This window comes from Pelophylax lessonae (assembly GCF_965119305.1).
Source record: "Pelophylax lessonae genome assembly, chromosome: 4".
Lineage (NCBI taxonomy): Eukaryota > Metazoa > Chordata > Amphibia > Anura > Ranidae > Pelophylax > Pelophylax lessonae.
The window spans coordinates 594,012,155-594,026,974 of record NC_138771.1 but is presented as its reverse complement, the minus strand read 5'-3'; the positions used below and the strand labels follow the sequence as shown (position 1 = coordinate 594,026,974).

General features: G+C 44.7%; 1 protein-coding gene across 1 annotated transcript in view; it reads right to left on the bottom strand.

The window, feature by feature from the left end:
• Nucleotides 1-9,745, bottom strand: part of LOC309553197 (intercellular adhesion molecule 5-like) — a 75,552-nt gene extending 65,807 nt beyond the window's left edge. The window contains exon 1 of the mRNA XM_082254142.1: nucleotides 9,478-9,745. Coding sequence (XP_082110268.1) covers nucleotides 9,478-9,541 — 64 coding nt within the window. The 5' untranslated portion in view covers nucleotides 9,542-9,745. The remainder of the gene's footprint in view (nucleotides 1-9,477) is intronic.
• Between the last annotated feature and the right edge of the window lie 5,075 nt (nucleotides 9,746-14,820).

The following is a 14,820-nucleotide window of genomic DNA, read 5'->3' as shown; positions in this document are numbered from 1 at the left end:
GGTCCCACCATATGGCCTTATCGTGCTCAAGCCCACTACTGCGTCAAAGTACCCCATTATCAGTGGGTCCTACACTATCCATGAAAAAGAGATGAATCCAGCCCTTCTAACCCTTGGAGACAACACTCCTTGCTGGGAAAAATGTGCAAATGCACTACAGGGGACTCCTCCTATATCCATTCCATTCGAGGTTGAGCAGCCCTCCCCACCCCCCACATACACCTGTACTCAATCAGTGTCCACCATCAAATGGATATAGGAGGAGTCCCCTGTAGTGCATTTGCACATTTTTCCCAGCAAGGAGTGTTGTCTCCAAGGGTTAGAAGGGCTGGATTCATCTCTTTTTCATGGATAGTGTAGGACCCACTGATAATGGGGTACTTTGACGCAGTAGTGGGCTTGAGCACGATAAGGCCATATGGTGGGACCAAACCCCCATTTTTATTTATGGACTCTCTTCAGATTTGGTAGTAATTTCTTTTGCATTTGCGCGCTATTCTTTTTTAATATACATGTCTTTTGGTTCATAGCTGCAGCAGCTTTGGAAATACATGGGTATGCTCCCCCAAATTTTTTGCCTGTTTATTATGTATTCGGTCTGACCAGACTATCGAGGTTGAGCAGCCCTCCCCACCCCCCACATACACCTGTACTCAATCAGTGTCCACCATCAAATGGATATAGGAGGAGTCCCCTGTAGTGCATTTGCACATTTTTCCCAGCAAGGAGTGTTGTCTCCAAGGGTTAGAAGGGCTGGATTCATCTCTTTTTCATGGATAGTGTAGGACCCACTGATAATGGGGTACTTTGACGCAGTAGTGGGCTTGAGCACGATAAGGCCATATGGTGGGACCAAACCCCCATTTTTATTTATGGACTCTCTTCAGATTTGGTAGTAATTTCTTTTGCATTTGCGCGCTATTCTTTTTTAATATTCATGTCTTTTGGTTCATAGCTGCAGCAGCTTTGGAAATACATGGGTATGCTCCCCCAAATTTTTTGCCTGTTTATTATGTATTCGGTCTGACCAGACTATCGAGGTTGAGCAGCCCTCCCCACCCCCCACATACACCTGTACTCAATCAGTGTCCACCATCAAATGGATATAGGAGGAGTCCCCTGTAGTGCATTTGCACATTTTTCCCAGCAAGGAGTGTTGTCTCCAAGGGTTAGAAGGGCTGGATTCATCTCTTTTTCATGGATAGTGTAGGACCCACTGATAATGGGGTACTTTGACGCAGTAGTGGGCTTGAGCACGATAAGGCCATATGGTGGGACCAAACCCCCATTTTTATTTATGGACTCTCTTCAGATTTGGTAGTAATTTCTTTTGCATTTGCGCGCTATTCTTTTTTAATATACAAGTCTCTTCAGTGAAGCCTCCGGATCGGATTCTCAATGAAACCTCTCTTTTAGCTCTTAAAGAATTTGCAGAAGAATAGGTTCCCCAGCTATAAACAGCTGGGACATCGATGAGACTAGCAGGATCTTCAGCTGGGCTGCCTAGAAGGGCACTGGACTTCAATCGGTAGGGCTGTCCAATGCATCCTAATGCATATGATGTGAATGGGCTCTCAATTGGGACTGCATGATTTATACACGTTTCGGGGGCCTAAAAGTTGATTACATCAAAATTGGTACTTTGAGACTTCATGAACATTTGTCTACATAGCTCTCAACTGTCCCTGATTTCAAGGGGCTGTCCCTGATTTGGAACAAAGTCACTTTTATCCCTCGTTACTTCTTATTTTCCCCTCATTTTGGTCTGATCTATAAAGTTGTATATAAAATGCACTTTTTATCTTTCTAAAAGTGTTAGTGCTAAACCTTTCATCCAATTTCTAAATTGCTGCATTTGTAAATTTCAAAAGCCAATATAAAGGAATAGTAGTGGTAAAAAAAGGAACTTGTGGGTTTAACTAATCATTTTTTTGTATAATGTTAAGGACCGAGCCCATTTCTGACACAAGTTAAAATCAGTATTTTTTGCTAGAAAATTACTTAGAACCCCCAAACATTATATATATTTTTTAGCAAAGACTCTGGAGAATAAAATGGCGTTCATTGTAATATTTTTTGTCGCGCAGTATTTGTGCAGCGGCCTTTCAAACACCATTTTGTTGGAAAAATTAAATTTTACTGCATTTAAAAAAAATAAACAGTAAAGTTAGCCCATTTTTTTTAATATTGTGAAAGTTGATGTGACGCAGAGTAAATAGATACCCAACATCTTATGGTTTAAAATTGTGCACACCCGCAGAATAGCGCCAAACTACGGTCAATTAAAATCTCCATAGGCGACGCTTTAAAAAATTTTTAATGGTTACCTGTCTAGAGATACAGAGTAGCTCTTTTCTTAAATTACTGCTCTTGCTCTGGCGATCGCGGCGATAACTCACATGTGTGGTTTGAACAGCGATTTATTTCCGTATATGCTTTAGTTTAATGCGCAAGCTTACGGCGATGGGGCGGTTAACATTTTTTTTTTCTATTTATTATATTTATTTTTTTAATTTTAGCACAGGTTTTTAAAAAAAAAAAAACTGATAACTTTTATTGCTGTCACAAGCAATGTAAACATCCCTTGTGACAGTATTAGGCAGTGACAGGTACTCTTTATGGAGGGATCAGGGTTCTAAAAGACCCTAGACCCCTCCACTGCACTTCAATGTATTCAAAATGCCGAAAACAGCATTTTTGAATACTGTCACTTTTTAAATTCAGCGCCTTTAGCAGCCAAGTAACCCGGACGTGACGTCATGGATGCCGCCTCCGGGTTATGTCATCGGAGACGTAGCCAAATCGAAGGGACGGTAGACCCGCGGAAGGCGGCAGAAGGGGTGGGGGGCGTCCCCTCCCACTCGCTGGGGTAGCGATCGAGCGGCATCTGTCGTTACCGCCTGAAAGCTGACCGCCGGTTCTAAAAAATGGTACCGGGATGATGCCACTAGCTGCAGGCATCACCCCAGTACAGCCACTTATTGCAGCCGACATAGGGCTACGCCGATTTGCGATAAGTGGTTAGGGGTTGTGGCAGGGGGGTGTGTCCTATGGCTACATACTTTTGTTAATAGGTGTCCCTCATTCCCATCTCAAAAAGTTGGGAGGTATGCTATACAATAAAGCCATTTCAAAAAGGTTTTCTTTTTACAGTTCCCTTTTATGGTAGTCATGTGCACTTGTTGCAGATTTATTCCTACATTTTTTTATTTAGGCAGATACATTTGGTTGCTGGAGCATCCAAACCGCACTTTTGTAAGTTCAGTGCATAAGCAGAAGTCTGTGCATGCAGGTGAAGCATATGCAGATTGCCAATTCCTGCCGCATCGGAATAAACTTGTTCCATGGGTGGTCTTCTGGCACCATCCATATTTTTAATTGACTTTTGTCGAAAAAGCTAGGTGGAAAATTCTCCACTGAACAGTGCCTGCAGTAACTGTTTGGATATTCTGACAGCTGCAGGGGCTGAATTAAAAGACACCCCGAAAAAATCAAAATGAAAAAATGATGCAGCAGGCTAGTCCATTTTGCTGAAATTTTATTGCAACTCAAAATGGTACTCAGTAGTTTGTATGGCCCCCACATGCTTGTATGCATGCCTGACAACGTTGGGGCATGCTCCTAATGAGACGATGGATGGTGTCCTGGGGAATTTCCTCCCAGATCTGGACCATCACTGGACCATCTGGACCATCACTGAGCTCCTGAACAGACTGAGGTGCAACCTGGTGGCATCAGATGGCCCGAAACATAATGTCCCAGAGGTGTTCTATTGGATTTAGGTCAGGCGAGCGTGGGGGCTATTCAATGATATCAATTCCTTTACCCTTCAGGAACTCGCTGCATACTCTTGCCACATGAGGCCGGGCAGTGTCGTGTACCAGTAGGAACCCAGGACCCACTGCACCAGCGTAATGTCTGACAGTGGGTCCAAGGATTCATCCCTAATGGCAGTCAGGGTGCCATTTTTTAGCCGGTTGAGGTCTGTGCATCCCCCCATGGATATGCCTCTCCAGACCATCACTGACCCACCAGCAACCTGGTCATGCTGAACAACGTTACAGGCAGCATAGCATTCTCCATGGCTTCTCCAGACCCTCTTACGTCAAAAGTGCTCAGGGTAAACCTGCTTTCATCTGTGAAAAGCATAAGGTGTCAGTGGCGGACCTGCCAATTCTGGTGTGTTGTGGATGTTGGGCCCTCGGGCCGCCCTCATGAAGTCTGTTTCTGATCTTTTTGGTCAGAGACATTTACATCAGTAGCCTGCTGGAGGTCATTTGGTAGGGGCTCTGGCATCTGCTCATCCCGTTTCTCCTTGCACAAAGGAGCAGATACCGGTCCTGCTGATGGGTTAAGGCAGGGCTCGACAAACCCCAGGTGCCAGGTCACATTGGCGACTAGAATTAGTGGCCTGGTGCCTGGTGCCTGGGTTACACTGCGGCCCCCGCCCGCGGGTGCACGGACTAATTGAGGCCGTGGCTTTGCTGCCTGCTGTTGGAAGACGCTTCCATCCGGGAACTAGCATCCACTAGTGGTGGCCGGAGCTGCAACAAGCAGTCACTGGCAGTGCTGAGGGTTTCCCCTGCCTGTTCTCACTGCTCGGAGAAGAGGTTGAGTGCTTGATCTGGCGCCTTGTCCTTTCCGGGGAGTGGACAGAGAGTTTGGGGTAGCTATTTGGAACAGCCTCAGTTCCATTTACAACCCCCCAAAGATGGAAACAGTTTATTTATTTTTTCTATTAAAATTAATTTTTTATTATTTTTTATTCTCTCCCTGTCATGCCACACAGTCGAAGGCCCCTTTCACACGGGCTGTCTGATCAGGTCGAAACAGATGGATGTAGGTGGTCCTACTTTCAATCCATCCGACGGATCGAATCAGATGGAATCGGATTGAAATGGACAGGCAGTCCATTTCCATCCAACTGCCCCATAGAGGAGAGCGGGACTGTGTCCATGTTCACTCTGCATAGCAGAGCGGACAAGACCTGTCATCCACCTGCTCAGCGGGGATTAGCAGAGAAATCCCCACTGAGCAAGTGGATTCCGCTTAGCGGAGGTGCACGTGTGAAAGGGGCCTAAGGTGGCATGAGTTACTTGATCTCCTATTGCCTCCAACTTACTGCACTGTCCTTCCCTAGTGAGCCACTGCCCATCACACCATCAAGCCAAGCACACACGGCCAAATGCCGGGCAACATCAGCCGGTTCATAATAAACTGGCCGCCATTTGGCCCGTGTGTATGGCACCCGGTCCAACAGAAGTCGGGCATTCGGCATGCTAGAAAAAAAACTGCCTCCTAACTTTTTAGCTGGCTCCTAGATTTCAAACAAATTTGTCAATCCCTGGATTAAGGTCATTCTACGACCCTGTTCAACTCTCTTAGAGTAACTGCCTGTCTCCCTGGAGTCTTCTCCATGCTCTTGAGACTGCTGGCAGACACAGCAAACCTTCTGGCAATGGCACATATTGATGGGCCATCCTGGAGGAGTTGGTCTGCCTGTGCAACCTCTATAGAGTCCAGGTATCACCTCATGCTACCAGTAGTGACACTGACCCTAGCCAAATGCAAAGCTAGTGATAACAGTCAAAAAAGGGGAATAGGGAAAAAAAGTCAGTGGCCTCCACCTGTAAAACCATTCCTGTTTTTGAGGTTGTCTCATTGTTGCCCATCTAGTGCACCTGTTGTTAATTTCATTAACACCAAAGCAGCTGAAACTGATTAACAACCCCCTCTGCTACTTAACTGACCAGATCAATATCCCAGGAGTTTAATTGACTTGATGCTATACTCTGATTAAAAAGTGTTCCTTTCATTTTTTTGAGCAGTGTATATTTTTACTCCAATCAGCCATAACTGACCAGTAAAATGAGTAACATTGATTAACTTGTTACAATGGCATCTGAAAGTGGGTAGGATTATTAGGCAACAAGTGAACATGTTGTCCCTGAAGTTGATGTGTTAAAAGCAGAAAAAGCAGGCAAGCATAAGGATTTGAGCGACTTTGACAAGGGCTAAATTGAAATACTGGACGACTGGGTCAGAGCAACTCCAAAGCTGCAGCTCTTGTGGGATGATGCTGTTCTGCAATGGTCCGCAGAAGGAAAATTGGCAAACTCGCAACAAGATCATGGGCGGCCAAGGCTCATTGATGCATGTGGGGAGCGAAGACTGCCCTATGTAGACCAATTCAATAGTAGAACTATTTTAGCTCAAATTGCTGAAAAAGTTAATTTTAGTTCCTATAGAAAGGTGTCGGAAAACCTTGTATGGGGCTGCGTAGCCGCAGACTAGTCAAGGAGCCCATGCTGACCCATGTCCATAGCCAAAAGTGCCTACAGTGTGCATGTGAGCATCAGAACTATATCACGAAGCAATGGAAGTAGGTGGCCTGGTCTGATAAAGTCAAGAATACTTTGAGGAACACAACAACGAGTCTGAGGTGTGGATTTGGCCTTCAAATGCTCCAGATCTCAATTCAATTGATTATCTTTGGGATGTAGTGGAAAAACAAGTCCAATCAATGGAGGCCCCACCTCGCAACTTAGAGGACTTAAAGAGGAAGTAAACCCTCCTCTGACACTTGTACCTATAGGTAAGCCTATGATAAGGCTTACCTATAGGTACTGTAAATATCTCCTAAACATGTACCGTTTAGGAGATATTTACCTTACATGCATCCAGTGACGTCACTGGCGCATGCGCTCTGAAGGAACGGCCAATCGTGCCGTTCCTTCAGAGCCCCGTGTCGGGAGTGACGGCACTGCGGCTCCGGCCAATCAGATGGCCGGATGCCGCGATCCCGGAAGACGGGCGACTGAACATGTCGCCCGTCATACAGGTGAGTGAGCGGCACGGCGGGGGCTCGTTCTAAGGTAAGTATTTCATAATGAGCTAGTATGCGATGCATACTAGCTCATTATGTGTTTCTCTTGCAGGGTGTGAAAGAAAGAAAAAAAAAAAGAGTTTACAACCTCTTTAAAGGATCTGATACTGACAACTTGGTGCCAGGTACCACAACATACCTTCAGGGGGTCTAGTGAAGTCCATGCTTTGACGGGTTTTGGTGGGTGGTTGAAATGTCATGGCTGATCAGTGAATATATATATATATATATATATATATATATATATATATATACAGTGCCTTAAAAAAGAGCTTTCATACCCCTTGAAATTTTCCACATTTTGTCATGTTAAAAGCAAAAACGTAAATGTATTTTATTGGGATTTTATGTGATAGACCAACACAAAGTGACACATAATTGGGAAGTAAAAGAAACATGATAAATGGTTTTCAAATTTTTTTACAAATAAATATGTGATAAGTGTAGGGAGCATTTGTATTCAGCCCCCCTCAGTGAATACTTTGTAGAACCGCCTTTCGCTGCAAATACAGCTGCAAATCTTTTTGGTTATGTCCCCACCAGCTTTGCACATCTAGAGAGTGAAATTTTTGCTCATTCTTCTTTGCAAAATAGCTCAAGCTCTATCAGATTTAATGGAGAGCGTCTGTGAACAGCAATTTTTACGTTTTGCCACAGATTCTCAATTGGATTTAGGTCTGGACTTTGACTGGGCCATTCTAACACATGCATATGCTTTGATCTAAACCATTCCATTGTAGCTCTGGCTGTATGTTTAGGGTCCTTGTCCTGCTGGAAGGTGAACCTCCACCCTAGTCTCAAGTCTTTTGCAGTTTCTAACAGGTTTTCTTCTGAGATTGACCTGTATTTGGCTCCATCCCTCTTCCCACAACATGATGCTGCCACCACCACCATGTTTCACAGTGGGGATGGTGTGTTCAGGGTGATGTGCAGTGTTAGTTTTTTGCCACAGGTAGCATTTTGCTTTTAGGCCAAAAAGTTCAACTTTGGTCTTATCTGACCAGAGCACCTTCTTCCACATGTTTGCTGTGTCCTCCACATGGTTTCTCACAATCTGAAAACAGGACTTCTTATGGCTTTCTTTCAACAATGGCTTTCTTCTTGCCACTCTTCCATAAAGGCCAGATGTGTGGAGTGCACGACTAATAGTTGTCCTGTGGACAGATTCTCCCACCTGAGCTGTGGATCTCTGCAGCTCCTTCAGAGTTACCATGGGCCTCCTGGCTGCTTCTCTGATTAATGCTCTCCTTGCCCGGCCTGTCAGTTTAGGTGGACAGTCTTGGTAGGTTTGCAGTTCTGCCATACTCTTTCCATTTTCGGATGATGGATTGAACAGTGCTCTGTGAGATATTCAAAGCTTGGGATATTTTTTTATAACCTAACCCTGCTTTAAACTTCTCCACAACTTTATCCCTGACCTGTCTGGTGTGTTCCTTGATTATGCTGTTTGTTAGCTAATGCCTCGTACACACGCATCGATTATTGGCCGTGAATTTTCGGCCAGCGTCCGATCGGCCGATTTTCGGCTTGTTAGTATGATGCTTCCAACAACCGACTCCAACTTTTCGGCCGAAAAAAATCTGGTGTGCAGGCTATAAAATTTTTGTTGGCCGTCAACACAACGGCCGATTTTCGTGCAGTCAGTACAGATTTCGGCAGACAAAAATCTGATGAGCAAGACTGGGCATGCTCAGAGAAGAAAAAACACACGGAAAGTAAACCAGCACATGACATCACTTCTGAAGTAGATTTTTGTTGGCCGAGAAAATTTGTGTGCAGTCTAGGCACATTCCAACCAACAAAACACAACTCTGGACAAAAGTCGGACGATCGGTCGGCCGATAATCGTTGCGTGTGTGCGAGGCATAAGCATCTCTAACAAACCTCTGAGGGCTTCACAGCTGTATTTATATCGAGATTAAATTACACACATGTAGACTCCATTTACTAATTAAGTGTCTTCTGAAGGAAATCGATTCCATTCGATTTTTAGCTAGGGGTTTCAGAGTAAAGGGGGCTGAGTACAAATGCACACCACACTTTTCAGATATTTATTTGTAAAAAAAAATAAAAAAGCATTTATCATTTTTCTTCCATTTCTCAATTATGTGCCACTTTGTGTTGATCTATCACATAAAATCCCAATAAAATACATTTACATTTTTGGTTGTAACATCACAAAATGTGGAAAATTTCAAGGGGTATGAATACTTTTTCAAGGCACTGTATATATACAAACACGCTTATTATGATTGTTTTTTTTTCCATGCATCAGGAATGCAGATTACACAAGAAATAGATTTGGATGTGACCATGAAGGTAGTGCATTTCCGCCTGCGTGAATGTCTGCCAAAGACGCAGACTTGAATAAATGCCTATATAAGTAGAAGCGCTTGTGGTGGTCTCAATGCTGCATCCACACTGTATAGAGTCATGTTTTGTATACATAACATGAGTACATACTCTCACATAAATTCACAATGCATTTATGTCAGAAGTCAACATAAAGCGAAATACAACAGTAAAATATTCTCACTCACAGCCAGCTAACTATGGTAAAGGCATTTCTTAAAAAAAAAAATGAGACTTACCGTAAACTTGGGAAACGCTAAAAACAAATATGTTGGCCAGGGTCCAGAGAACGCAGAGCTCCATCGGGCAGCAGTGTAAATCTCAGTGCAGCAAGACGAATGATTTTTAAGGAAAGTTTGCAAAGCTCTCTGACTTATCACAAACTTGTGGAAACAATAGAGGGAAGGAAGTTGATTGGTAATAAGGTGGAGGGGGAATTTTTTTACCCTGAGTGAGATGAGAATGTTTTAGTTCTGGATAGAATGGGTGAGAGCTAGAGAGAAGATGGCAAAGTGTTCTAATAAGACAAACAGAGGTTATGATGGTGTGGGAGGGATAAGAGTGGTACGGGAACTAGAGGATGATGTTATAGATAGGAAAAGGAAACCTGTACTGAGTGGAGTAAGGGGCTCAGCTCATTGCTCAGCTGTTTCTGGAAATGCAAAGTGTCTGGCTTTCCTTGGCTTCACTGAACAAATCACAACGTCATAACCCCTGATCCGCACACTTGTTCAGAGTCAGTGAGATTGATTTACTAAAGGCAACTAGACTGTGCACTTTGCAAGTGCAGTTGCACTGTGCAAGAGCATTTGCTCCAGAGCTTAGTAAGTCAGGAGAAGCTATGATGACTTCCATCATCCAATCATGTGCAAGCAAAAATGCTGTTTTTTTTCCTTGGACATGATTGGGTATTCTTTGCAAAGTGGATTGTCACCTCATTTACTAAGCTCTGGAGCAAATTCCCTTGCAGAGTGCCACTGCATTTGCAAAGTGAACAGTCTGTAACAGTAAATTAACCGAACCATTGCATCAACATGACAGCCAAGGAACTAGTATTCTCAGAAGGGGAGGTTGCAAAGCTGTGTGTACCCTATTGCAAAAAGGGAAAAGGATGGTGTCAGTAGGGCAATAAATGGTGTCAGTAGAGCAGTGGATGGTGTCAGTAGGGCAGTGGATGGTGTCAGTAGAGCAGTGGATGGCGTCAGTAGGGCAGTGGATGGCGTCAGTAGAGCAGTGAATGGTGGCAGTAGAGCAGTGGGTGGTGTTAGTAGGGCAGTGGATGGTGTCAATAGGACAGTGGATGGTGTCAGTAGAGCACTGGATGGCGTCAGTAGAGCACTGGATGGTGTCAGTAGAGCGGTGGATGGTGTCAGTAGAGCGGTGGACGGTGTCAGTAGAGCAGTGGATGGTGTCAGTAGAGCTATGGCTGGTGTCAGTAGAGCGGTGGATGGTGTCAGTAGAGCTATGGCTGGTGTCAGTAGAGCAGTGGACGGTGTCAGTAGAGCAGTGGATGGTGTCAGTAGGGCAGTGGATGGTGTCAGTAGAGCAGTGGACGGTGTCAGTAGAGCAGTGGACGGTGTCAGTAGAGCAGTGGATGATGTCAGTAGAGCAGTGGATGGTGTCAGTAGAGCAGTGGACGGTGTCAGTAGAGCAATGGCTGGTGTCAGTTGAGCAGTGGATGGTGTCAGTAGGGCAGTGGATGGTGAGATTTTAAATAATTAAAACCTGCGCTAAAATAAAAATGGAAATGGATAAAAAGTGGTACAAAATAAGGTATTTGTAGCTGCTGTTCACCAAGTAAACCTCAGAAAAGATTATTATCAAAAGACAGCGCTGGCAAAATTGACAAAGTGCAATTCTCAAAAAAATATATATACCAGTGTTGTAACAATAAACAGAAACATATAGAAACAAAGTGCAATCGTGCTAAAGTGCAGTAATAATTTTTGCACCTCTAAACAATTGCAATAGTGTTAGAAAATGTCCCGTATAATGTGCAAAATGTATACTAAGAAAAGTACAGTATGATGTGCAAAATATAGAATATATAATATAAAGTGCTGAAAGTGGTCCAGTATAATGTGCAAAAAAAGGTGCTTGAGGTGCTGCTATAACAAATCAAGTGCAAAACATGTCCAGATCCCCTCTGGGACCCCACTCACCAGAAGCGATGGACCTTTAAAAGGTCAGATGAGCTTTGTAAAAAACTCCCCAGAATAGGACTCCTCCAAATAAACACTGTAAGATCCTTAAATTGACTTCCTCTGGGCAGCTCAATGGGAAAGAATGGCTAACATAGTGAAGTCCGCATAAAAATAATGTATTAACCACTTAGTAGTGTATTTACAAAGTAAAATCATAGGAAAGCATGGAAGAGAAAAATAACAACCCCACAGATTGATACCATGATACTTCAAGTTTATATATGTTTATAGTTACAACACTGGTATATATTTTTTTTTGAGAGCTGCACTATTGTCAATTTTGCAAGCACTGTTTTTGATAATAAAGGGCAGTGGACGGTGTCAGTAGAGCTGTGGATGGCGTCAGTAGAGCAATGGATGGTGTCAGTAGAGCAGTGGATGGTGTCAGTAGGGCAATGGATGGTGTCAGTAGAGCAGTGGACGGTGTCATTAGGGCAGTGGATGGTGTCAGTAGAGCAGTGGACAGTGTCAGTAGGGCAGTGGATAGTGTCAGTAGAGCAGTGGATGGTCAGCCAGCCACCCACAGGCCCTGTACCAGCCACCCACGGGCCCTGTACCAGCCAGCCAGCCAGCCACCCACAGGCCCTGTACCAGCCAGCCACCCACAGCCTCTGTGCCAGCCAGTCACCCACAGCCTCTGTGCCAGCCAGCCACCCACCACAGGGTGCCAGCCACCCACCACAGGGTGCCAGCCAGCCACCCACCACAGGGTGCCAGACAGCCAGCCACCCTCAGACAGGGTGTCAGACAGCCAGCCACAGGCACTGTACCAGCCAGCCATAGGCACTGTACCAGCCAGCCACAGGCACTGTACCAGCCACCCACAGGCCCCGTACCAGCCAGCCACAGGCACTGTACCAGCCACCCACCCACAACCCCTGTGCCTGCCACCGACCTACCACAGGGTGCCAGCCAGCCACCCACAACAAGGAGCCAGCCAGCCACCCACCACAGTGTGCCAGCCAGCCAGCCAGCAACCCACCGCAGGGTGTCAGCCAGCCAGCCATCCACCACAGGGTGCCAGCCAGTCAGCCAGCCACCCAACACAGGGTGCCAGCCAGCCAGCCACCACAGGGTGCCAGCAAGCCAGCCATTAAGCATTAAACAAAAATTAACATGTTCAATACCAGATTTGTGTCAAAAATTGTCTTTATTTTTCGAAACTTTAAATGTACAAAATATCGGCCCATATCGGCCGATACCGATACGTTGTGACCAAAATATCGGTATCGGCCCTGAAAAAAACATATTGGTCTATCCCTACTGTGGACAAGGATTTCCCAGTCCCTTTTTCTGCAGCCTCAGCTGCACTGGACAGTGAATGAATAGGGAGTGCTCTGTGCTGAGCGGTTTTCTATTTATTCACAAACTGAAGCATAATAAACACGGTACCGATCACTGTGTTCATTCAGGAAAGAAAAGGGCCGGTAAATTATATCTTTACTGGCCCCCTACCCCCGCTTTCCACTCTGAAACATCTCCCGCAGCAGCTAGGGGGGAAAGGAGAAGAAGGAGCCTAAGCAGCAGGGGGAATCTGCACCACACGGGGTGATTAGGGTTTGCCCAGGCACAGCTGTCACGCCCCATGTGCACGCCTATAGGAGGGTTGCATTGGCAGCCTCTGTTCTCCCTCAGTACAGGTTTAACACAGAGTTTATGCAAAGCCAAAACTTTTTTTAAATTTTGTATAGAGTAGCAAAGGGTTATGACCTCTCAGTTTTTTTAAATTGCTGACTGTGTCCTATCAGGAAAAATCACTTTCATATCCTGTTCCAGAGACACATCAGGAAGTAAGAGGAAATATCTCCGAATGGAGTGAATTTTCCTTCTTAGACAAATGTCAGCAGAACAAATAGTACAGGCTCTTTCAGACAGACAGCAGGGGGAAACGTTAAAAACAGGCAGCTGAGACCCCCAGCCACCCACCTGAATTGTAAGAATAGAGCCGAACGGGGCTGCATACATGTTGTACAGAGAAGCAAGGCATTGTATCTGTGGGGTTTCTGGATGGTGACAACAGTGGAACATATCTGTGTAATGTGAGTTATAAACGCCACTTGTAGTCTCCCTCAGAAGTCCATGTGGCAAGGTGACAACCCTGGGGCACAATTGGGAGACAGGGAAGAGCGTTGCCATCTTTTAAAAAGAAGTGCCTGGAAGGGTCTTTATGGCAGGATGACAAGGCATTATTTTTTTGAAAGCTGTAGCCAATAGACTTAAAAAGACTGAAATGTATACTAACTTGCTGTAGCTTATTTGATATTTTACGTTTAAGGGGAGTTTGCGGGCCATAAGTCCTTAGAGAGCGACTTGGAAATCAAGCAATAAATGTCTTTAGATTTACATTTTTTTTTTTATAAAAATACAAACTAAATGAAAAGGCTAAAATAAATCAATAAATAAAATCGAAGCAAAACAAAACACTTTGCATTCTCAAACCCATAAACCTTCAGTTGATACAGAAGAAAGCAAGAAACCTTATAAATCTTCATCAAATGTGCTGTAAAAAAAGGTAAAAAAACCAAAACAAAACTGTTATATTGTCCAAATTTGGAAACAAATTGCAACAATCTACAGAGTTGGGTAGAAATAGCTCTTGAGGAAGCCTGTTCTGCATTTTCACAGCTTTTACTAAAAATAAGACTTTCTACAGTATATGTGGAGGATAATTCTTTTCTCTTCCAGATGTAAAGCGTATTTTGCAATAATCTTTAACCACTTCAGCCCCAGAAGGTTTTACCCCCTTAACCACTTGCCGACCGCCGCACGACTATCTACGTCGGCGGTCAGCCCCTCACAGGCAAAGTGATGTAGATATACGTCGCTCACCTGTGAGGCTCTAGGGGGCGAGCGTGCGCCGCCGGGGGCGCGCTCCCGCCCCCGCTCGCTCCCTAAAATCTCCACGCGTGTGACCGGCAGACCCGATGTCCGCCGGTCACTCGCGATCGTCGGGTGGAGAGGGAGAAAGAAAGGCAGGCGGCTAATGTAAACAAAGCCGCCTGTCCTTCTCCCCTGTGTCCTCAGGATCGTATTTCTCTGTTGTTACACGAAAAGCCACGCCCCTTTACAGTTAGAAACACGCCCCTAGGGACACACTTAACCCCTCCCTGCCAGTGTCATTTTTACAGTAACAGTGCATATTTATAGCACTGATTACTGTAGTAATGTCACTGGTAACCCCAAAAGTGTCAAAAATGTCAGTCAAGGGTCCGATCTGTCCGCCGCAATGTCGCAGTCCCGCAAAAAAAATCGCAGATCGCCGCCATTACTCGTTAAAAAAAAAAACAACAAAAATGACAAAAATCATTCCCTTAATTAGTAAACGCAATAACTTTTTTTTATTGCGATTTTTTTTACCAAACATATGTAGCAGAAAAC